The following is a 25784-nucleotide window of genomic DNA, read 5'->3' on the forward strand; positions in this document are numbered from 1 at the left end:
GTACTGAAATTTAATCAGTAATTAAAAAACTCCCAACAAACAAAAGTCTAGGACCAGATGGTGGCTTCACAGGTGAATTCTGTCAAGCATTTAGAGAAGAGTTAACACCTGTCCTTCTGAAACTATTCCAAAAAATTGCAGAGGAAGAAACACTTCTGAACTCATTCTGTGAGGCCACCATCACCCTGATACCAAGACCAGAGAGAGATATCACAAAAAAAGAAAATTACAGGCCATTTTCACTGATGAACATAGATGCAAAAATGCTCAACAAAATGCTAGCAAATTGATTCCAATAATACGGTAAAAGGATTATATACCATGATCGAGTGGGATTTATTCCCGGAATGCAAGGAATTTTCAGTATCTGTAAATCAGTCAGTGTGATTCACCACATTAACAAATTGATCATCTCAATAAATGCAGGAAAAGCTTTTGATAAAATTCAGCATCTACTTATAATAACTCTTCAAAAGAGGGCATAAAGGAATGTACCTCAACATAATAAAGGCTGTATATGACAAGCCCACAGCTAACATTGTACTCAGTGGTGAAAACCTGAAAGCATTTTTTAAAAGATCAGGAACAAGAAAGGATGCCTACTCTCAGCATTTCTGTTCAACATAGTTTTGGAGGTCCTAGCCACAGCAGTCAGAGAAGAAAAAAGAGATAAAAGGAATCCAAATTGGAAAAAAAGAAGTAAAACTGTCACTGTTTGCAAATGACATGATGCTATACATAGAAAATCCTAAAGATGCTACCAGAAAAGTACTAGAGCTCAACAGTGAATTCAGTAAAGTTGCTGGATACAAAATTAATATACAGAAATTTGTTTTATTTCTATACACTAACAGTGAAATATTGGAAAGAGAAATTAAGGAAACATTCCCATTTACCATCAAAAAGAATAAAATACCTAGAAATAAGCCTACCTAAGGGGGCAAAGGACCAGTACTCTGAAAACTATAAGATACTGATGAAAGAAATTGATGACAACCCTTACAGATGGAAAAAATATACCATGTTCTTGGATTGGAAGAATTAATATTGTTAAAATGACCATGCTACCCAAGGCAATCTATAGATTCAGTGCAATCCCTATCAAATTACCAATGACATTTTTCACAGAACTGGAACAAAAATTTTTAAACTTCTGTGGAAACTTAAAAGACCCTGAATAGGCAAAACACTTTTGAGAAAGAAGAACGGAGCTGGAGGAAGCGGGCTCCCTGACTTTAGACTGTACTACAAAGCTATACTAATCAAAACAGTATGGTAGCAGAACAAAAACAGACATAGATCAGTGGAACAGTATAGAAAGCCCAGAAATAAACCCATGCACTTAAGGTCAATTAGTTTGTGATAGAGGAGGGAAGAATATACAATGGAGAAAACAAACAACCCAATCAAAAGATGGGCAGAAGACCTAAAGAGACATTTCTCCAAAGAACACGTACTGAGGGCCAAAAAGCACATGAAAATATGCTCAACATCACTAATTATTAGAGAAATGCAAATTAAAACTACAATGAGGTATCCCCTCACACTGGTCAGAATGGCCATCATCAAAAAGTCTACAAATAATAAATGCTAAGGAGGGTGTGGAGGGACTTCCCTGTGGCACAGTGGTTAAGACTCTGCACTCCCAATGCAGGGGGCCTGGGTTTGATCCCGGGTCAGGGAACTAGATCTCATGTGCATGCCACAGCTAAGAGTTCGCATGTCACAACTAAGGAGCCTGCATGCCTTAACTAAGACCCGGCACAACCAAATAAGTAAGTAAATATTTAAAAAAAAAAAAAAAAAAAGAGGGTGTGGAGGAAAAGGAACCCTTCTACATTGTTGGTGGGAATGTAAATTGGTGCAACCACTATGGAAAACAGTATGGAGGTTCCTTAAAAGACTAGAAGTAAAGTTATCATATGATCCTGCAATCCCACTTCTGGGCATATATCCAGAAAAAAACTGTTATTCAAAAAGATACATGCACCCCAGTGTTCATAGCAGCACTATTTACATATTCATAGTAGCCAAGACGTGGAAGCAACCTAAATGTCCATCAGCAGATAGATGGATAAAGATGTGGTATATATATACAATGGAATATTAGCCATAAAAAAGAATGCAATAATGCCATTTGCAGTAACATGGATGGATTTAGAGATTATAGTATTAAGTAAATCAGGCAGAGAAGGAAACTATCATATGGTATCGTTACATGTGGAATCTAAAAAGATACAAATGAACTCATTTGCAAAACAGAAATAGATATAAAAAACAAATTTATGGTTACCAAAGTGGATAGTGTAGGAGAGGGGGAGAGATAGATTAGGAGTTTGGGATTAACATGTACACACTACTGTATATAAAATGGGTAAACAACAAGGATCTACTGTATAACACAGGAAACTCTGTTCAGTATCTTGTAATAACCTATAATGGAAAAGAATCTGGAAAAGAATATATATATATGTATAACTAAACCACTTTGCTGTGCACCTGAAAATAACACAACACTGTAAATTAACTATACTTCAATTTTAAAAAGTGATTAAAAAAAACAGACAAACCAGAAATGGTATTTTATGGTACCATACTCTAGCTTTCCTAATGCAAATTTAAAATGTTGCATAATAGGTATTGGTAATGATGATATATCAGCTGTCTGTTTGTAAAAGCATACAGAACTGTTGATAAAATTTTTGTTTGCTTTGCCAATGATTTATTATTGAAGAAGTAATGAGAGTAATAGTTGCTGTTCTCCCTTTGTGACCAGAAAGGCTAAATTGATTAGCACTTGGGATGTGACAGAGACCTTGAGACAAAACATGCCGTTCACTTTAGATCAAGGTTTCTCAACAGTAGTGCTGTTGACGTTTTTGAGTCAGATAACTCTTGGTTGTGGGGGGCTGGCCTCTGCATTGTAGAATGTTTAGCAGCATCCCTGGCCTCTGCCTTATAGATGCCAATAGCATACTCTGTCCCGTTCCCCAGTTGTGACAAACAAAAACGTCTCAAGGCTTTGCCAAATGTCCCCTGGGGGTCTGAATTGCCCTCAGTTGAGAACTACTGCCTGAGACGTTATATTAATAAAGAAGAGAAATTCTGGGCACAGTCAGGTGTGTGCTCCAAGCTTAGGAAATTTAATCAAATTTATTGAAAAGATAAATCCTGTTAATAGTGATTCTAAGTGAAGGATGAAATTTTAAAAAGGGGGTAAAATATAAGAAGGTTGTAGCCAAAGAAATCAAGATTATTGCACAGGCAGTTCTCAGCTCAGATTGGAAAGGATGTGAATGACTCTGTCAGGTGTGAGTACATATCCAGGGATAAATGCAGAAGAGTAGTGCAGATGTGTAAAAATCGTGTTATGCCAAAAGCCTGTGGTGAGTCAAGACTTGTGAAAAGTTCTTGAAACAGCAAAAGTAACTTCTTCCCTCTAATCTTTCCCCTTTTAGAGTTATGGGGACAGTATGTATGAGAAAATGATAAATTCACTGCATGAGACCATTTATTCTTGAAATATTCTTTGAATGCCCAGTCGCTAGAGATATGAAAAATAAGATGGTGTTTTTTCTTAAAAACTGTAGATTTTACCATCTTGTGGGGAGAACTGCAGAAGCAAGTAGTAACTTACATATACCTTTATAATAGTGGAAGCCTGTAGAGAAAGTAATGATACACAGATGCTGGAATAAAGAAAGGCTTCAGAAAGAAAGTAGTATTTGAGTTGAGTCTTAGAGGATGGGCTAGATTTCTCAATTGAGGAAGAACAATTCATGCAGAGAAGGAACAGCATTTGTTAAGCTATCCAAAAGCATATCTTTGAGGAACAAAGAGTTTAGTATAAATTGAGCTTGGTTTATGATGAGCAGGAAGAAGTAAGGAGGACAGGTGGCAGAAGAGACTGAAATGGCAGGTTGGGGCTGTTGGGTTAATGGATTGGATAAAAAAGAATTAGTGTCTTATTTTTTGTCTTCATTGTTCTCATGAGTTTTAAAAACTTAAAGAAATTGAAATTCAGGGAAAAGAGAAAAAAGTTGAGCACTTTAAATTAGTTTATACCCCCAGATCTAGGCAGATTATAACCCTAGAATTTTGAGTTATTTGTATTTTTGTTTTTGATTTGATGATTTTTGTATGGGTGGCCACCTTTTTAGAAATCACTATTCTGAGTAAGTTTAAGAAACAGCAACTATAAATATATCAATTCTAGGCAGGTAGTTACCTTTGGAAGAGGAAAACATGAGGCTCAAGGATTAGGTTGTAATTTAACATTTTATTTTGAACAAAAGACCAGAAGCAAATAGGGCAAAATAGTATCTGTTAGTTTAATTGTGATGATAGGTCCAACGGACAAGCCACACACACACAATGAAAACAAAATAATTTCAGTTGAGATGTAGAAAATAAAGTTCTTTCAAAAGGTCCTATTGTGTTATCATTGTATTAAATCACTGCATTAAAGGGTAAATTAATGCATCATTGTAAAAAGATTGTATCTAAAGTTTTTGCTTACTTTTCCAAGTAATTATATTTAATAACCTACAATATTTTAATATAGTTTAACCTTTTTTCTAATGCTTACTTAAATTCCTTCCAAAAACAATATTTCATGGGTTATACACATTTAATTAGATAGATATATGTAAACAGGCAGTGATGATCATTAGAAATTTTGTTCTTCTTTGCTCCATCTTGAAGTCTTAATATGTCACTACTCAAGCATGCCTCAAAACATAAAATACTTCCTTACTTTTTAAACTTGTTAAAATCATAATACCTTTCTACTTATTAAATGATTATTATGATAGTTGAATGTTAATGTTATCATTAAATTAGCTATTCATTGGTTGGTGATTAAAATCAATACACAATGATCTTTTATTTTTAAAAAAATAGAATAATTTTCAGTTCAGCATATTCTGAATGATAGCAATCAGTGAATCTGTTGTTCATCCAAGGAGGTAAAAACGACTACGTTTGCCTTAGCTCCTTGTAGAATTGCACAAGAGGTACATACTACTCAGTAGAAAAAGTAAACTTTTTTCTCATTTTAAATTAAGGTGTAATAGTAATTAAAACAAAAACATCAAAAGTTTTAATGACTTGTAGAAGAGCCCTCATTTTAATGTTTGTGACTAGTTTCTCCTGAGTGTCTCATTACACTTACAAAGTCATGTACTGTGATATTGAAAATGAGTACTACATTATCTTTAGTAAAATTAAAGGTGGTTTTCATGTGCTTCGAATATAAAGTTAGATGTAGTTAGGAATCTACACTTCTGGGGGAATTCTAAGGAACAAAAATTGTGAAACTGGAAATTTTATATATAACTTCTGCATTTAAAGCGAATAAGTTTCTTGAGAGGAGTAGAGTATAAATGGATTATAATGATCATATATTGTGATTAGTATAGAATTTCACTTTCAAGTGATCAGAAAAATGTAAAACTATTATTTGGTTACTGGCATTAAAAGCTTCCTTCTCTATAACTAAGTATTAAGGTACATATAAGAGTCTGCCTTTATGCAGCCAGAATGTATGAAATGTAGTAGTGTTTTGACATGCTTTTTGCTTATGAAGTCTATGAACGGGTTGTGTAGTTGGGTAGCTAGAACACTTGAGTGGTAAATGTATTTCCATGTTTGGGGGGTGGGACAGGATTGTAGTCATAGTATTTTGGGATTATTTTTTCAAACTGTATACTGAAGTAAAAGAGAAATAGTACTTTGTTGAAGGACACAGGACCAACAGATGATCATAGAGAGTCCAGAAGTATACTTTTTTTATTATATGAAAATTTGATGTAAGCTTATTGTGGCAGTTAGGTCATTGGGAAAAAGGTAAGATTATTCAATAATTTATTTTGAGACAGTTAGATATTCATGTATAAGGAGAAAATGAAATTGTCTCTACTTCACAGCATGTACCAATGTAAAGACAAAAAATGCTAGATGAAATTATAGGTATTATGTTTATAGTCTTCAAGTAGGGAATGGCTTTTTTGTTTTTTTGAAGCAGGGTATACCAGGGCTAGAACGTGTAAAGGAAAGGTTGAGATTTTGCCATATCAAAACTTTATATATATGAAGAAAAATAAATATAAAGATTACTGACAAACTGGAAAAAATTACAACATGTGTAACAGAATTATATTCCTAATGTATGAAGAGATCCTTCCAGTCAATAAGAAAAACACAAACAGTAAAAAAAAAAAAAAAAAAAAAGGAAGAAGTTACTGAATATGTAGTATAAAGGAGAAAAAATAAAAATTACCAATGAGCAGTTACAGTTGAACGAATGCATTAATATTTCAAGAAATATGGGTTAAAATAAGATGACCCCCCCCCGCCACAATCTGAAGGAGAAAGATAAAAAAAAATATCTAGGATTGGTGAGGGATTGGAGGGCAGTTAGCATATTTTAAAACTAATAATGTTCATGAGCATAACCTAATACTTTTACTTAGAGAAATGTGTCCTGCCAAAATAGCCCTGGCAAATACACAGGAATGTTCATCATCACAAGTACATATTGTCATTGGAGCATAAAGTTAGAACAACCCAAATAAAAATCAATACGGGGATATATGTATACATATAGCTGATTCACTTTCTTGTACAGCAAAAACTAACACAACATTGTAAAGCAGTTATACTCCAATAAAGGTGGGGGAAGAAAAAAACCAAAAAGATTTAAAAAAAAAATCAGTAGGACATTTATGTCAGCTATCCACAGCATGTTCAGTGAAAAAGCAAGTTGCAGAATATCTTTTTATGTCAATAAGTATGGATAACATATTTTTTAAATGAATACAAATATTCCATTGAATTAATGTACCATAATTTAAAACACTGTTTCTGTAATAGCCAGGTTCCTCCCAGTTTTTCACTGTTATAAATAAGGCTGTAATTAATGTTTTTTGAACATACAACTTGGTATACTTGCTTTTCCTTTCTTTGGAGTGAATTCCAGGAATTGCTGACTCAAAAGTTGCATTCAGTTTGCATTTTGATATATATTGCCAAAATGCAGTTTTATACCAGAAGGTGTTATAAAAGTCAGAATTTCTTAATGGAGCCATAAAATTGAATATATTATGCAGTATAACCTAGGATATTACATCATCTTGTTTGAAGTTATTACAAATAAAATATTACCAAACCAGATAGATTTTCAAAAAGAAAAGTTAAATATTCTCTTTATTTACTTTTTAAATAAATTATTTATCTTGAAATAAACTCATGGAAAAGTTGCAAAAATAGTACAGAGATTCCTGTGTGCCCTTCACCCAGCCTTCCCTAATGTTAACATCTTATATAACCATGGTACATTGACAAAACTAGGAAATATATTACTATTAACTACATACTTTACTTATCAGTTTTTCTACTAATTTCTTTTTTTTGGTTCTGAAATCCAATCTAGAATATCACATAGTATTTAGTTGCCATTTCTCTTTAGTCTTCTCCAGTCTGTGAGAGTTGTCAGGCTCTCCCTGTTTTTTTGTGACCTTGACAGTTTTGAAGATTATTGACCAAGGTATTTTGTAGAACTTTCCTCAGTTCGGTTTTGTCTGATGTTTTCTCATAATTACACTGGAGTTATGGGTTTGGAGGATGAGTACCACAGAGACAGCATATACTTCTCATCACATTATATCTGGGCTATGTGACATGTCATGATTTATCAGTGATAATATTAATGCTTATCACTTGTTTTAAGATAGTGTCTGCAAGGCTTCTCTTCTGAAAAGTTACTATTTTTCCTTTCCATACCTGATTCTTTGGAATCTGGTTACTAGTTCAGTCCACACTCAAGGGGAGGGGTATCAATAAGCTCCATCTCCAGACTCAGAAAACTACATATTATCTTACAGAGCAAATGTTTTTGATTTTGATAAGGTCTCATTTATCATTTATTTCTCTTCTGGATTGTGATTTTGGTGTTGCATATAAAAATCATTGCCAAACCCAAGATTGATTTTTTAAAGCTCCTTTATTGAGATATAATTTATGTACTGAAGATTCACCTATTTAAAATGTGAAGCTCATTGTTTTTTGTCTGTATTTATAGAGTTGTGCAGTCATTACCTCAGTCACCTTTTTTATAGCTTTATTTATTTATTTGTTTGTTTATGTATTTATTTTATTGGCTGTGTTGGGTCTTTTTTGCTGTGTGCGGGCTTTCTTTTTAGTTGCGGTGAATGGGGGCTACACTTCGTTGTGGTGCGCAGGCTCCTCATTGCCATGGCTTCTCATGTTGCAGAGCACGGGCTCTAGGCACGTGGGCTTCCGTAGTTGCAGCACATGAGCTCAGTGGTTGTGGCTCACGGGCTCTAAAGCGCAGGCTCAATAGTTGTGGCGCACGGGCTTAGTTGCTCCATGGAGTACGGGCTTAGTTGCTCCATGGCGTGTGGGATCTTCCCGGACCAGGGCTTGAACCTGTGTCCCCTGCATTGGCAGGTGGATTCTCAACCACTGCGCCACCTAGGAAGCCCCACCTCAGTTACTTTTTGAGCATCTCATCATTTCATAAAGAAACCCCGTACCCGTTAGCAGTCACTCCCCATTTCTCTCCAAGCTCCGCAGCCCTAGGCAATGACTAATCTATTTTACGTTGGTATAGATTTGCCAATATGGACATTCCGTATAGATGGAATCATGCAATGTGTGATCCTTTATGACTGGCTTCTTAGACTTAGCATGATGTTTTCAGGGTTCGTCTATGTTGTAGCATGTATTTCATTCTTTTAAATTGCCAAATAATATTCCATTGTATAGATAATGACACATTTTGTTTATCCATCCATCAGTTGATGAACATTTGGATTGTTTCTGTGTTTTGCCTATTGTGAATCATGCTGTTGTGAACATTTGTGCACAGGTTTTTATGTGGACATATGTTTTCATTTCTCCTGGGTAGGTGGAATTCTTGAGTCGTATGATAATTCTGTTTAACATTTTGAGAAACCCAAGATTAATTTTTAAGTATATACTTTTATTATTTTGAAGTAAATACTTTTATTATTTTGAAGTAAACATATGTGGCTTTTCTGTTGTTCCAGAACAGTTAAGAGTAGCAAGTGATTGTGGCCATTTGTGAATAATATCAACACTTTTAATGTTTCATTAAGTATCATTGAGCACATATGTACATCAAGGACATATCCATGAATGAAGTGTGGTCTCTACCCTAGAGGAAATGGGAACAGACAGTCTAACAGAAGAAATACAAACAATTCCAGGCCACATTGACAGATGAAGTAATAGAGAAATAGCGGTTTTCCAAAGAAAGGCAGCTTAGCAGACTGAGGGGGTCAGGAATGGCTGAGGAGGAGACAGATGAAGGATTAGATCTTGTTTGGTAGTAACCTGCTCAAATAAAGTGGGGCTAGTTATTTTAGGTTGATGATCAAGATCTGCAAAGGAATGGGGATGTGGGAAATTGCAAGTAACTAGGCATTGCCAGAGCATTGTTGGGGGGAGTATTTAGAAATAAAAGACGGGAGAATCAGAGTAACAAGATCTAAAAGCCATTTTATGCTGTGTTGAGGAGTTTGGGGTTTGGTTTGGTTTTTTGCCAATCTTTTTCTCAAACTAGATTACTCCATGTGTGTTTACATGTGTGTGCGCACTGGCAAAACATGGTGCAACTTCCTGGAGCTTGAATTCTATTTGAACATTTGGGCATAGAATAATTTATTATTATTATTATTATTAATTGTTGCATTGAAACAAAATCAGAGTTTTATGGAATTGAATCTCACATTGTAAATTTTCTAGATAAGTTTTAGAGCTTATTAGGGCTGCTTTGACTAAAAGTTTGCAAAGTGTATTGGATTTTTTTAGGCAAAGAGTAGCAGTATATTGGATAAACAGTGAATTGTGCATAGCTTTTATTGCCATACTTTATCTATTGACATTTTTAAAACATTTTTTTAAGTAATTGGGATGTCTTACAATCTGTAGTGGTACATAAAATGATGGTGCATTTTATAATATAGCATCTTAAACTAGGCAAAATATATCTTTTTCTCATTAGGAAGCAACAGAATTATTATAGAAAACTCGAAGTAATTCAACAACACAATTTAAATGTTTTCTAATACCGCATTGTGTGTATATGTATTCCTAGAAGTAAAATTCATTGGGTATAAAGTGTGATTTTTTTAAAAAAGACCCTTAAGAAAAATCATCCATTTGCTTTCTAGAAAGTTAGATGACAGAGTATGTGATTGAAATATTTTAAAATTTTTTGTAACCCTGAAGCTGTAAATTCTCAACCTTTCTGCACTGCCTGTTGCTAACTTGTGACTATTTAGAGATGATTAGCTAGTTAGTGGCCTGTCAAGACTTATGGTGTTTATTTGTGACTCAGTTTGCCCATTTTATTCCTTGCTAACTGTGCTGTGTAGTAATTTCTCACTTCTCTGAACTTTAGCTTTCTGCCAGCGTCACCTGGCTCAGCACAGTTGTCAGTCAGAAATTGTTAAAAGGATTTGTTGGTCACAATAAGGGCTTACCAGGTTTATAATTTTGCAAGTATTATATTAAATTCTATAAATAACAAAGAGGTTAATATTTATTATGGGAAAAAGTGAAACACTATAAGAAGGATTGGAAGTTCTGAGAATATTTCAGATTTAGGCTTGGTAAATTGCATAGGGCTCACTAAAAGGTGGCATTTGAGAAAAGAGTTGAAGTAGTTGAGAGGGTCAGCCATGCAGATGTTTACAGAAAGAAAATGGCATACAGAGGAACAGCGAGTGCAAAGGCCATAAAAGAGAATTTTTGAACAGCAGCAAGGAAGCCATTGCAGCTGGAGAGGATTAAGCAAGGGAGAATAGTAGGATGATGTCAGAGAAGGAAGGAAATAGGGAGGATAGGTCATGTCGTGTAGAGTCTTGTAGGGCATTGTAAGATCTTTGACTTTTGCTCTGGGTAAGATGGCAAGACAGAGTTTTGAGAAGAGGAGTGATATGATCTGACTTGTGTTTTAAGAATATCACCCCGTGTTAAGAATAGATTATTGAGAGGTAGGCATAGACACCAGGAAATCAGTTAAGAAGTGATTGCAGTAATCCAAAGAAGAGGTGATGGTGGCTTGGTCCAGCATGGTAGCAGTGTAGAGGGTTAGAAGTTACCAGGTCCAGATATATTTCAAAGGTAGAGCCAGCCAGATAGGATGTGGAGTGTGAGAAAAAACAGGAGGCAAGAATGCCCCCAGGTTTTTGCCCCAAGCAAAACTGACCCATCGGCTAAGATGTTGAAATCATAGGTAGAGGTTTGGGATGAGAACACCACTTCTGTTTCAGACACATTAAATTTGAGATGTCTGTTAACCAAGTAGATATATTGTGTAAGCAACCGAATATGTAAAGCTGAAGTTTGAGAGGTCTGAACCAGAGGTAAATATTTGGGAGTTGTTGACATGTCAGTGCTTTTTAAAGCCCACCAAATAAATGAGTATACATAGAGAAGAAAACACCATGAAGGACTGAGCCTTGAGATGCTTCAGTGTTAAGAAATCTGGGAGAAGAGAAGGAACCAGCAAAAGCAACTGAGAAGTAATCACTGATGTTAAAAAAAATACCCTTGGGACTTCCCTGGCAGTCCAGTGATTAAGACTCTGTGCTTCCGGGGCTTCCCTGGTTGTGCAGTGGTTAAGAATCTGCCTGCCAATGCAGGGGACACAGGTTCAAGCCCTGGTCCGGGAAGATCCCACATGCCACGGAGCAGCTAAGCCCATGTGCCACAGCTGTTGAGCCCACGTGCCGCAACTACTGAAGCCCATGTGCCTAAAGTCCGTGCTCTGCAATGAGAAGCCACTGCAATGAGAAGCCTGTGCACCGCAGCAAAGAGTAGCACCCACTCACCACAACTAGAGAAAGCCCATGCGCAGCAATGAACACCCAACTCAGCCAATAAATTTAAAAAATAATTTAAAAATAAATGAATAAATTTATTTTTTTTTTTAAAAAAGAATCTTTGCTTCCAGTGCAGGGGGCATGGGATCAACCCTTGGTCAGGGAACTAAGATCCCTGATGCCAAAAAGAAAAAGAAAAAGAAAAAGAAAAAAATACCCCTGGTATTGTTGTAGGAATGTAGTATCCTGGAAGTCAAGTAAAAAAAGAAAGTATAGCAGGAGTGATCAAACTGTCAAAAGCTACTGATATATCAAGATGAAGACTGGGAATTGTTGAATTCAGCAACTTGGTGGTCACCTGTGACTTTGACAAGCCCTTCCTTCCTTCCTTCCTTCCTTCCTTCCTTCCTTCCTTCCTTCCTTCCTTCCTTCCTTCATTTTGACCATACCACGTGGCTTGTAGGCTCTCAGTTCCCCACCCAGGGATTGAACCCAGGCCACAGCAGTGTAAGCACTGAATCCTAGCCACTAGATCACCAGGGAACTCCCTGACTAGCAATTTTGATAGAAAGGTAATGGCCAAAGCTCACCCAAAATAGATTTAAGAGCAGATGTGAACAATGATTTAGAAATAGAGTACAGACAACTTTTGAGGAATTTTGCTGTAGTGAGGTTGAGTAAATGGGGCAATAACTAGTGAGAGAAATGGTGTCAAGTTGGGAATGAAAATGGCATGATATGATCCAGTTAGGAAGGGGAAAGCTTAATGCTACAAGAGAAAGAGGGGAGAATTGCAGGAGCAATGTCTTTGAGCTAGTGAAAAAGGATGACACAACTAGTGGAGAGATTAGTGTGAGACAGCAGTGTTCTCCTATAGTAAAAAGTGAAGAGACTAAATATATGAGGGTACATGCCGGTAGTTGAATATGAATATATAAATATAATTATAAATATATCTATTTAGTGGTACATCTATGGCAGTTTTCTTCTGATTGTTTCAGGGTAAGGAGCCAACAAGGTCATTAGCTATGAACGAGGATCAGTGGGAGGTTTGAGAAGAGAAAAGAAAGTGTGAAATATGATCTCTAGTAGAATGGGAGAGTGAATATACTAAAGAAATATGATTGCCAAGCAGAATTAAGGGCAAGCTTTATATTTGTGATTATGGATTTAAAGTGGGATCAGTCAATATGATTTTATGTATTTATCCAGACATATTCAGCTACACGGGTGCTGACATAGAGTTAGTTGCAGAGTTAGATTTAACTAGACTTATGGTTTTGCCAAACTAGGTATAATGAAGCAGAAAAGAGCCAAGGCATGAAAGGTGCATGCAAGCGAGTGATTGTAGTAATTGATCATGTAATTTAAGCTGGGTAGGTAAGAAAGACAACCTGTCAGTGCAATAAGGTACAGTAAAATGGATAGGAGGTCTTGGTGGGACTGGGGATTGCTGTGGTTGAGTTATTGGAGGGAGTGAGCAGGAGAGTTGAGGGAGTGCTTAGAGAGTATAGGATTTGAAATTGAAATTAAGGGAGGACTATAATTACTGATAATGACAAGATCTAGTATGTGGCCTTGGAAATGAGTGGCTGAGATAAGGTGGAGGACAAGATCATTGAAAGAGAAAAGTTAAAGGTATTGAAAGGCCAGGTTATTATAAGTATCATCTGTGGGTATATTAAAGTCCTTTAGAATTAAAATAGAAAAATACTGGAAAGAAGGTTAGTAAACCAGGAACTAAAATTGTCTAGTGGTGAGATGTGATGACCTGAGGATCAGTAGATTACAGCAACAGTAAGAAGTTGTGGAGATATAACCTAATAAACATGAAAAGCAAAGGTGGCAGATTTAGGGTGGGAGTGTAGAGATGGCAGTGGAGTTCACTTGTCCCACTTTCAGAGCCAGTGGTATAAAGCATGTGGAGGGTAAAGGGCACCACTGTAGAGCTGCAGGGGAAGCAGAGTCCTCAGGGAAGCTGGGTTTCCATTGGAGCAGGGTTGGCAAACCACAGCCCACAGGCCAGATCTGGCCTACCATCTGTTTTTGGATGGCTTATGAGCTATGGATGATTTTGATATTTTTAAATAATTTATAGAAAGTCAAAAGAAGAATAATATTTCATGACGTGAAAGTTATATGAAGTTCAGATTTCAGTATCCATAAATAAAGTTTTATTGGGACATAGCTATACTCATTCTTTTATGTATTGTCTGTGACCACTTTTATGCTGCAAGTTGGAGAGTTGAGTAATTGTGACGAATATCATGTGGCATTGTTATTGCTTCACACTGCCGCTCAGCACACTATAAATCACAGTGACGCAGTTACAACTCAATAGCATTCCATGCGTATCGCCATACCACAGCATTTTATTTTTTTCCATTACCAGTGCATGCTTATCATGTCAGAACAAAAAAGGAAAAGAAAAGTGAACTTGAATGTTGTTATTTGAGGCACAATGAAGTATGGATTATTTCATTAAGTTAGAGGACAAAGCATTGTGTTATGCAGTGAAACTATAGCTGTGCTGAAAGAATACAGTGTGCATTGACATTACCAGAATTAGCACTCACCATAACATTCTCAACTCACAAGAAAGCAACAGTCAAAAAAACCCAGAGAAGTAAAATAGAATCTCATCACAGCAGAATTTTCTTTCCAAAAAAAGAAAAAAGAAAATGAGATTACGACCTTACATAAGTTTACAAGTGGCTTATATGTTAGCCAAGCAGGGAAAGCTATTCACTGATGGTGAGTGTTTGTAGCAGCAAAGAAATGTATACAGAAAGAAGAACTTCCTTAAGACTATTAGCTTTTTAGCAAGAACAACAGATACTCAAAGAATTTAGGCCATTGGGAGCAACAGCAGTAGTCAATTAAAAAATAAGACAATTTTGAGTGATTTTCCTTGACTCTTGTTTATTTGAAGAATCAGTGCCGAGTTTGAAGAATTAGCTGGAATTCTATGTATAGTCTGCATGGAACAAGTACAGTAAATAATATCTTTTTAAAAGTTGAGGAAGCACTAAGTACAGCTTGAAGTGGAGTCTGCTAAGATGCGTTAAAAGTGATGGTAGTTAAAATTATGTATGGTGCAGAAAATGGCTTAGTTGGACAAACTAACAAAGTTTGTGAAAACACAGTGTGTTTAAAGCCTGTAGTTATTCATTGTATTATACATCAGCAAGTACTTTGTGGAAAATATTTGAATCTATCATGTGTTATTGAACCACAGGATCAGTGGTAAACATCATTCACTCTTATGGACTTAACCATTATCAATTCTGTACATTTTTGATTGAAATTGAAGCTGAATATCCCAGTTTATCTTTGCATACAGCAAGTCAGCAGCTTAGCAGTGGTAACGTTTCATTGTGATTTTTTTTTTATGGACTAAATTGTGTCCCCCACTGAATCCGTCTGTTGAATCTGCAACCCCCCAATATAACTGTATTTGGAGACAGGGCCAAGCAAGAGGCAGTTAAGGTTAAATGAGGTCATAAAGGTGGGACTCTGATAAAATGGGTTTAGTGATGGGATTAGTGTCCTTTACCTGTGCAGCACATAAGAAAGAGGTCCTATGAGCACAGAGAAGTGCTGACTGCCAACTAGCCAGGAAGAGAGCTCTCACCAGAAACCAAACACACTGGCCCCTGATCTCGTACTTTGATCCTCTAGAACCATGAGAAAATGAATGTAAATAAGAAGCGAGACCTCCATTTCCACACAAATTTGCAGCAGATATATTTTCTGAGCCCAAGACTACAGACTTTATAGCCTATTTATGGCTCTAAACCACGTATAACCAGAGCCAGGAATCCTTTCTCAACTCCATAGGCTATTATATAACACATTATCCTGGTTTGGGGCTTTCTTATTTCTTCTCTGGAGTATTACAGTACTCTCAAAATTCTACCCCGGCTCCAGCCTTGCCCTTATTGAATTTATCTTTTACATATTTCCCGGAGTAGTGTAGCTGAAATGTAAATTTGACTATGTTGTTTATATGCCTTATTTCTTTTCATGGCTTCTAACGCATAGTAGTGGTTTTCAAGTTGTTCTCAGTTCCTAACAGATCCCACAGAACTCTACAGGGCTGCATTATGGAGGAGCACAAAGTAGACAAGGCTCCAGCCCCTCTCTGACACCACCCACCACCACTACCCTCTTGAAGCAGAACGCTTTGCTTTTATCTATTTTCGTATTGTACTGCTTTTGAACTTTAATGTGAAAAATATTTTTGTTGATTAAATAATAATTTTACAACTGCTGGCCTACAGGTGAAGTACAAGCTCCTTAATTAGTTTGGGGCTCTCCAGCCTCTCCTTCAAGTCCTTCCCACAGACTTGCTACTCCAGCAACACAGAACAGTTCTTCTGGGCCTTTGCTTATATTTGCCCTTCTGCCTGTTATGTTCTCTCTTTTCTTCTTGCTAACTGCTACTCTTCTTTTTAAACTTGTTTCAAGTTTCATCACCTGCAGAAAGCCTTTTCTAGCCACCTACCTCCTAGGCAGGCTTTAGTTAGGTGTCATCCTTGATATTCCACAAACTCTGTGCTTGTGCTTATTTATTTCCCTTTCTGCATTTCTTTGGTGTTATTTTTTGTTTGTTTCTGTCTCATTTGAAATCCATAAGAGCAGACACTGTGTTTTAAAGTTATGTTTATATATCTACGGTGATTACTATAGAGCCTCTATAGTTAACACACGTTTTTGCAGTAAACTGATTATTGTTTATATCTTTCTGGTGCATTTGCAATAGATATGTGATCTAAAATTAAATGTACTTATGTTGTCCCTATGTGAAAGTTTGCTCTCTCTTGCTCGTGTTTATGGGTCATAATGTATACAAACACAAGTTTAAATGTGCATTTCAAAAGAAAGACAAGCTATTATATGCAGCTTTTATTAGGAACTCGACTTGAATTTAATAGCTGCCCTGTATTTTGTACAGCTCTGAAATGTGAAGCTTTTCCATGTAATCTCATGCCAGTGTTGACCCATGTGGATTAAAATAGCGCTATTTTAATCTATGACCATATTAGGAATTAGAATATCTATCCAGTGGGGATTTTAAGTTATTATAGTTTGTAGTGTGACAGGTTTATATAAATAATTGTGGTGATTCCCACTGTGTTTTAAGTTAAAATCTGCATTCAGATAGAGAAATATAATAAGTATGTGATTTTTTAGCATGTTTACCTTTGGTATCTTAAATTAGTTATATCTTTTTAAAAGGACCATCAAAACTGACTTGATGAAAGGAAAACTTGTTTCATTAATTTAAAATATCTACCTGTGGCCCCTTGATTCAAATTTCATATGTGCTTAAAATGCCAGGAATGAATTAACTAATTATTCTCAGTGTGTGTGTAGTATACTTGTTTTTTTAAAACAGTCTAGTAAGTCAGATTTTAATAAAAATATTTTAACAGCTAGAGTGAAGTCATTCCAGAATTTACTGAAAACAATTCTTAGCACATTGAAAATTTCTCTGTTTTACTTATATCAAATAATTTTTAATGAACATCTTTGTTTTTGTTTCTCAAGAACTTGAATGTAAAATAAGCAGTTTTAGTTATAATGCTTCAGTGATTTAAAATTATAAACTTTTTTTTTCATACAGATAAAGACACAATAAATAAAATTAGAGATTTACGAATGAAAGCTGAAGATTATGAAGTAGTGAAGGTGATTGGTAGAGGTGCATTTGGAGAAGTTCAATTGGTAGGTTATTTTAATGAGATTACAAAAACAACCTTTTTAAAATGAAAACTCCACTTGTGTGTTTAACATATGTTATTTGGGAAAGTATTGTTTTTATAAAATTCTTGCTTTAAATTGCTCTAAACATTCTTGCCTAAGGATATGAAAGCCTAGAGTCTGATTCAGCAGTACTGTGAAATTTTTTCCCCAAGCATTCATAGGTAGAGAAGAGGTTTCAAGCATCAAAAGAGAAATCGTTACTCCTCATATTACACTATCTAAAATGCTGTGGTGCATAGTAAGTTTTATAAACAGGAAGTAGCATACATAGCAGGGTGGAGGAGGGGAGGTATGCCTTAATATGGGGAGTAAAGATTTTTTTCTAACATTACTTACTTCTGGTAGTTAAAGCCTTGGCATTATCTAATTGGGGTAATTCAGAAGAGAAGTTAAAATAGCAAGACCGATAATATTAAATTATTTAGTAACTTGTTCTGGGAAACACTGAGCTTTAAATGTTAATGAAATGTTCATTATTTTCCTTTTCAATTTTGAAGGTAAGGCATAAATCCACCAGGAAGGTATATGCTATGAAGCTTCTCAGCAAATTTGAAATGATTAAGAGATCCGATTCTGCTTTTTTCTGGGAAGAAAGGGACATCATGGCTTTTGCTAACAGTCCTTGGGTTGTTCAGGTATGTGTTTGCTATTGTTTCATTGCTGCTGTACTAGTATGTAATTTAACATGTCTGAGAAACATTGTTTTTTAAAACAGTAATTGAGAATTTATTGGCAATTACAAAAGTGTCTAATGTTTCATTTTTAAAGTCATAAAATTTAATTTTATTTCATCATCTATAGGAGGAAAGTAACTATTTGTCTCATTTGGTAGAGTGGAAAGAATGGGAGAAATGGAGGGAAAAACTTAAGCTAGACCTCCAAATAATATTGTATTGGCTTCAGGTTTTTCAGTGGAAAGAGAAATACATTAGAAAGTCAGTAATTGTAGGTACTAGTCTTGACCTGAAGCTGTGGCCAGGTTATTTATATCTCTGGGCCTCAGTTTCCTTGCTCAAAAATGTGAAAGATGGCTTAGATTGGTTATTTTCAACTGAGAGGATACCTCAGATGGAGTCATGGGAGCAAGCAGTTATTTGGGTAGGATATAATTCTGGGTTTTCTATTTCTGCTTCAGCTAGAGCAGCAGCATGTTTTATAATATGTCTTATGCATTAAGGTTCTTATTAAGATTTCATATGGGGGGAATAAGGTCTGGTTTTAAAAAAAAACTGACTGAGCTAAATCATTTCTAAATTCCTAGCATAAATTTTATAGTTTATTTACACTATGTAATGAAGACTATCTAAAATAAGCATAATAGTAATTGGGATAAAAAGGATATGGAAGATGTTTAAGATTTGCATAATAAGACCTTTCATACTTGAAATGTCTGCTCTGTTTTTATCAGTTGTATAGAGCAGGGCTTCTCAGGCTCGGTATTATTGACATTTTGGGCCAGGTGATTCTTTGTTGTTGGGGGCTATCCTGTGAGTTTTTAACAGCATCTCTGACTTCTACCCAGGTGATGCCAGTGGCAGCCCTCCCCACCCCAGGCACAAGCTGTAACAACCAAAACTGTGTTCAGACATTGTTGAACATCTCCGTGGGTGGTGTGTTGGGGAGAGTGGGTGGGTGGGACCTGTGGGAAACCAACAGTTATTATCTCTGGTATGTTTATTTTTGTTTCCTTTTTTTTTTTAAGCAATACTTAAAACTGCTGCAGTTTGATTATTTTGATTAAATCTTATATTAGTATTTCTGACAGTTCTTAAATGAAACAATTTTGCTTAATCTTAATGAATTTGTTTCTTTTTTTTGTATTTGTGTAGCTGTTTTATGCATTCCAAGATGATCGCTATCTCTACATGGTAATGGAATATATGCCTGGTGGAGATCTTGTAAACTTAATGAGCAACTATGATGTGCCTGAAAAATGGGCCCGGTTCTATACTGCAGAAGTAGTTCTTGCATTGGATGCAATCCATTCCATGGGTTTTATTCATAGGTGAGGATAAAAATGCTTTAAATTTTCTCATTTGTTGAAGAAAGAAGGTAAAAATCAGTACTTAGACTTTACTTGATCAGCATTTCCCACTCTAAATCCACCTGTTCTCCCATATGACATGAGTGGTGTTTCAGAATTTACGTTTGAAATTTGTGGTTTTAACATTTCAGTTTAGTGTTAATATAAATGTATTCTTTACTATTTATTAATCTGATTAAAAGCCTTTTATATGGTGTCCTGAAAGGTAAAAATTATAAGCTGGTTTTTTAAGGTATGTTTCGGGGTATTAAATGCTTTTAATGTTTATATACAAAGTAGTTTGCTTTTAATTAGTGACTAGATCATATTTGTTTATTAGAAGAATGATTTCATTTGTTCTGCAAACACCACTTGAATTCTGTGTGCAGTTGCTCTGCTCAGTGCCAGGCATGAAAGTGACTTAGACCCTCTTCTGGGGTTATGTATTTATCTATCTTGTTTATTTCCGTTACTTTTTATTCATTTTTTATGGTTATTCTCTCTCAAATGACTTGATTTTCCTCTTGAAAGAATCAAACTCTACTTAAAAGAAAAGGTAATATTATATGTTTCTTCTGAGGCATAACATATGAGAGAGTCTCCCTGATGAAGTTCAATTTATAGATGTGGATAGAGAGCACATATAGATCAAAGGTGGCCTTATCTAAATTGAGTGAGGATGAAATCATTGCCTCATATTATTTTTATCAGTTTCTGATCTGTTTCAGAGATACTCTTCTTTTTTCCCCCCCTCAGAGATGTGAAGCCTGATAACATGCTGCTGGATAAATCTGGACATTTGAAGTTAGCAGATTTTGGTACTTGTATGAAGATGAATAAGGTTAAATAATTAGATTTTAATTTAGTTTTGCTATTTCAAGATAGATGCTTTTTACAAAATGTTTTAAGAATTTACTAACCATATCTGGACTTGTACAGAATTGATGTGCACTGTCTTATTTGTTGAACTAGATGCCATGATTTCAGTGTTATGTTAGTAACTTGTAAGTACTTTATTTTTTCCCCTCTCTATTTAGGGGAAGTGTGGATTGCCAGATTTACTAAATCTTTTAAAACAACTCTGTAATGTCCACTATTGGTAACTAGAAATGGAATTAGCTTAAATGTCACTAAATACTAATTGGATTTCAGTAATATGTATGTTTCATAATGTTTTACTTAGCCTTATATTAAACATGAAAAGATCTTATTTATTTTATGAGTCAATCATAAAAGATATCCGTGTTCACTACTTATATAATAAATAAGTGCAGTAGCAAATATGCTGCTTAATTTTCAGTTGAAACAGTTTATAGTCTTTGAAACTTATCATAGAAAAATAACCAGAAAGTTGTATTCATTATTTCTAAAGGAAATTTATTGGTTAGGAGGAAACTACTATGTGAGAACTTTTGTGTAAACATGTATAATTCTATTGCATTAATACCAGCTAAAGTAACAGATATATATAGTTTTTGTTTTTGTTTTGGAGAGAGAGTTAAAGTGCATATTAGGTAGATATTAGTGAGCTTAACACTATTATGCCCTTTTCCCATGCACGTGCATAGTTAAAGTGAACAACTATTTTAGTAAAAAACAATTAAATCAGCATTTGTAAATTAATGTTATCAAGTGATTCATTCTATCAGTTCCTCAACATGTTTGCATTGACTTATATACTTGTTCTTTGCAGTTAAGATGAGATCATCATATTGGTACAACTGGGGGAATAATAAATGTTGGCAATGTGTCTTTCTAGTGAATGCTATTACAAAATGAAAATCACTGTTGTATCCATATACACATAAACACATACATTATGATTATGTTGTATATATAATATGTATATATGATTAAGCTGTTTGTTACTTTTTGTCAAGTTTGCATTAGGTTTTGAAATGATATTTTATAACGCAAAGACTTAGAGTTCTACAGGTTATATTAAGAAAACCTTGTGTTAAATAATTGAGACTTTATATTTATATCCTAATTGAAAATTTGACCTCTTTTTAGGAAGGTATGGTACGATGTGATACAGCAGTTGGAACACCTGATTATATTTCCCCTGAAGTATTAAAATCTCAAGGTGGTGATGGTTATTATGGACGAGAATGTGACTGGTGGTCAGTTGGGGTATTTTTATATGAAATGCTTGTAGGTGAGTAAGGAGGATTTTATGTACCTCTAACATAGTTCATCTCCAAACTTAGACTTGCCTTCTTCTAATAAAATATTACATTAAGCAGGGTTGATTTTGTTTGTAGGAAACAAACTGATCCAAACCTACTTTGTATGTTTTGACAGGCTATTGAAAGACTTAGAGAAACTTGATGTTTTACTTCTTTTCATGTATTTGGTGTATGTTTGTAGTTTATACATAATTATCTTTAAACAGTAACATTGACTCTTTTCCCTTGAAACTGATTTCTTTAAAGTATCTTAATTTGTTTTTATTTTCCCTGTCAATTTATCAGGTGATACACCATTTTATGCAGATTCTCTGGTTGGAACTTACAGTAAGATTATGAACCATAAAAATTCACTTACCTTCCCTGATGATAATGACATATCAAAAGAAGCAAAAAATCTTATTTGTGCCTTCCTTACTGACAGGTAAATAATTTTAACATGGGACACTTATTTCAAGGAAATTTTCATTTTACTGCTCAATTTTTAAGGTCTGTATCTGAGCACCTATATTTGAACTATTGGAATAAAAATGTTACCATTCCCAAAATCATTCATGACAATGAACCCTGATATAATTTTTCTGGATGGCTTTTCTGGACCTCAACTCACCTAAGAAAATGGGATAGTAATAGATTCTTTCCTGATGACTAGACCAGATTATTATTTTTTTGTTGTTGTTAAATCTTTAACTTAGTTAAGTATAAAAATGATAGTGTATTTTATTGTCTGAATTTTTTATTTTTTAATTTATTTTTATTTTTTGTTCTTTTGACCATGCCCCATGGCTTGTAGGATCTTAGTTCCCCGACCAGGGATTGAACCAGAGCCCCCCACAGTGAAAGCACTGAGTCCTAACCACTGGACTGCCAGGGAATTCCCTGAGTTTTTTTTTTTAACATGTTAAAATCTCTAAAATTAGAGTGCATCTTAAATCAATGGCATGTAGTAATTTAATTGGAGACTTTTTTTCCTAGTGATAGGAAAATGATGAAGCATCTTCCAGTTGATGACATTTATGATAACACTGTACTGTATAATTGAAATTTGTTAAGAAAGTAGAACTTAAATGTTCTTGCCCTCGACCAAAAAAAGAAAAATGTGTATGTGAAGTGATTGATGTGTTAATTAGCTTGTTGGGGGAATCTTTTCACAGTGTATATGTATGAATATCATATTATAACATTGTAAACTAAATATCTTAAAATTTTATTTGCCAATTATACCTCAGTAAAGCTGGGAAAAAAGATTTAATTATATATAGTATATGCTTTTTGAAATTAAGTAGATGGTGCAAAGCTATAAAAAAGGTATGTAGTATTTCATACCTCCTTTCTTCACTAACATGGTCTTCCAGTTTCAACAAGCATTTTTTATAAATGTAAATGCACATAAGTGTTTTAGAAACAAAAATTGCATATCATGTATATACTTTTGTGGTTTACTTTTAGAATTTAAACATGAATGAGATGACTTAACTAAGATTATATTTAGGATTTAAGATTGTATATTGTTAATTTAAATAGTAGGGAGGCTTTGTAAATTTGAATATATTTCAATTTCTGATTCACTTTCACTAAAATTAACTTCTCCTCCTTCAGTATGTCCTTTAGATCCTGAAAAAACATAGTTTTTGAAATTTTTACATTTTAATATAAGCACTATATAACTATAGTATAGTATAAAAACTATGCTAAGGGTATAGAGATGAACAAGATACATAGCCACTGTTCTCCACTGCAGATGAGATATTTATTGTACAGAGAGATATGTACTCTTAAGTATTGTGTGCCATAGAACCATGGAGAGGTTCCCTCATCGAGTCAGAGAGAGTTAGTGCAAGCTTCTTTCAGAGTGTCTCATTATACCTAAAGCAGTTTATCTTTTAACTCATGAAAAAATTTGGGTTTTTGTTGTTTATAAGTACTCTACCAAAACAAAAGGTGCCGAGTTCCTCTTTTCAACTCAGCTAAAGGCACATTTTAAAAAGCTTTTTTTCTATGCCTACTGAAGGGGCCAAGGTTCAGCACCTTGTCCCATTCAAGTTCTCAATTTTGAAGTAGTGTCAAGAATTAGTTGTCATTGGTTTTTGGTTGGTCAGAAATATTTAATAGAGAATAAAATGGAAATTTTAGGTTTAAAACATCTTTTGGAGTTTTTGTTAGCTCCTGGTGTGAAGTAAAGTTTAGTTGCAAAAAGTGTATTAACTTTACCACTATTAAAAAACCAATAAAGAAAATTTATTATGCTAATGGAGCAAGGTGAGTGACTCATCTGGATGTTTGTTGTCAGAAAAACCATGGAGTATCAATAAATCTGTGTTTTTTATATTTCTTTTGTGTATTTTTTCTTCAGAAAAAATTCTTTAATATTCTTAGTCTTCAGCTTACTTTTTATGTAAGCTCAAAATTATGCTGACAGTCAATATAATTTCAAGGTGACATAGAATTGTACTTGTCCTCCTGCACAGATTTAGCATTATGCCCATAAATAAATATGACCAGGTTATAGTATCAATAATAATATCTTAAATGATTGATTTTTCTCCTTCTCTCTCTATTTAGAGAGGTGAGATTAGGGCGAAATGGTGTAGAAGAAATCAAACGACATCTCTTCTTCAAAAATGATCAGTGGGCTTGGGAAACACTCCGAGACAGTAAGTTATTTTCTCTTGCACATTACAGTTAATATTTGCAAGTAGTTGTGGTAAATAGTCTGTTGGAACTGCCTTTCTAACATATGTGTAAATGTGATAAAAATCCAAAGTACACAAATGCTATATAAATATTGTCCTAACCTAGTTAAAGAGAGAATATTTGATAATATTGGGAAAATTATACTGCTGCTTTTCTAATGTCCCATTCAGTATACCAAGATGAAATATTATGTACATGTAATGGAGTTGGGCTCAGTGGTCATAATGTGGTATTTGATCTTTGTCAAATTGCTCTTTGTTTAGACTTTAGTATCCCATTGTAGAGGAAGTCAATAATTAAGAGGTAATATTTCTTGTGAAAAAAAAGTTATTCTGTTGTTTTTACTAAAACCTAAAATATAAGGAAGTTCTATCAGAATTTAATTTGTGTGAGGATGTAAGAAATTATGTTATGCTTGAGTCTATCAGACTTGCAGCTTGCAATCCAGAAATAAAAATTTGTAATGTTCAAAAAGTTTATTTTGTGTCAGAATATTTCCCTGTGTTAAAAAAGTTAAAATTATGATGATTCACAGAAAACTTTGCTTAACATAGCTGAATCAAAATCATAGTGGCACCGAAGTTTCCCATTATCTTTGTGGATTTGGGAGGCCAAGAATCCATCTTTCTGTTGCTGAAGTCTCAGAAATTGTTTCCCTTTTCACTTAGCAGAGAAAGGATAGTGTGTACCAGCCCCTAATTTCTTGCTGCAGCAGTAGCAATGAACAGTAATAATAAAATGAACTCAGCTGTTTTAGAAACAAACTAGGTATTCCTCTTAAGTTCTGCCTATCTAGTTGAGATTGCAAGAAATAGATCATGTAGGTTTGCCAATATTAGTGAAGTATCCTTGTTATTAAATATTTTAAAAGAAAACCATTATATTGCCTTCAGGTACAGTACGTACATTGTACTAAGCTATAAAATTGACTAAGAAGGGAAAGGGGGAAATAAGAAATTCTGGAAATTAAGAAATTACACTGCTGCAGAGAATAATACTGAGTGACCTGCTATCTGGAGAAGCTACAGGAGCAGCCTCACCTTGGGAGACTTTATTAACAGTTAGTTATACACTGGGAAATAAGAAACTTCCTCCTCCTTATAAGTAAATATGACATGATTATTGTCTTCACACTGCAAGAGAAACTGTTGCAAGACAGAGATGAGTAGAGTGAGATGATGAATGGTTGCATTGAAAAACTGTTTTTATTCAAGTTATGCTCTTAGTAAAGTTTCA

At 34.6% G+C, this 25784-nt stretch overlaps 1 protein-coding gene across 1 annotated transcript in view; it reads left to right on the forward strand.

The window, feature by feature from the left end:
* The window catches only part of ROCK1 (Rho associated coiled-coil containing protein kinase 1), a 151107-nt gene that overhangs the window by 42974 nt on the left and 82349 nt on the right, over positions 1 to 25784 (forward strand). Inside the window, exons 3-9 of the mRNA XM_057698670.1 lie at positions 17503 to 17603; positions 18140 to 18277; positions 19472 to 19647; positions 20422 to 20506; positions 21679 to 21823; positions 22140 to 22278; positions 24417 to 24508. Of these exons, the coding sequence (XP_057554653.1) occupies positions 17503 to 17603; positions 18140 to 18277; positions 19472 to 19647; positions 20422 to 20506; positions 21679 to 21823; positions 22140 to 22278; positions 24417 to 24508 (876 nt within the window). The remainder of the gene's footprint in view (positions 1 to 17502; positions 17604 to 18139; positions 18278 to 19471; positions 19648 to 20421; positions 20507 to 21678; positions 21824 to 22139; positions 22279 to 24416; positions 24509 to 25784) is intronic.

The sequence above is a fragment of the Hippopotamus amphibius genome, chromosome 11 (assembly GCF_030028045.1).
Source record: "Hippopotamus amphibius kiboko isolate mHipAmp2 chromosome 11, mHipAmp2.hap2, whole genome shotgun sequence".
Lineage (NCBI taxonomy): Eukaryota > Metazoa > Chordata > Mammalia > Artiodactyla > Hippopotamidae > Hippopotamus > Hippopotamus amphibius.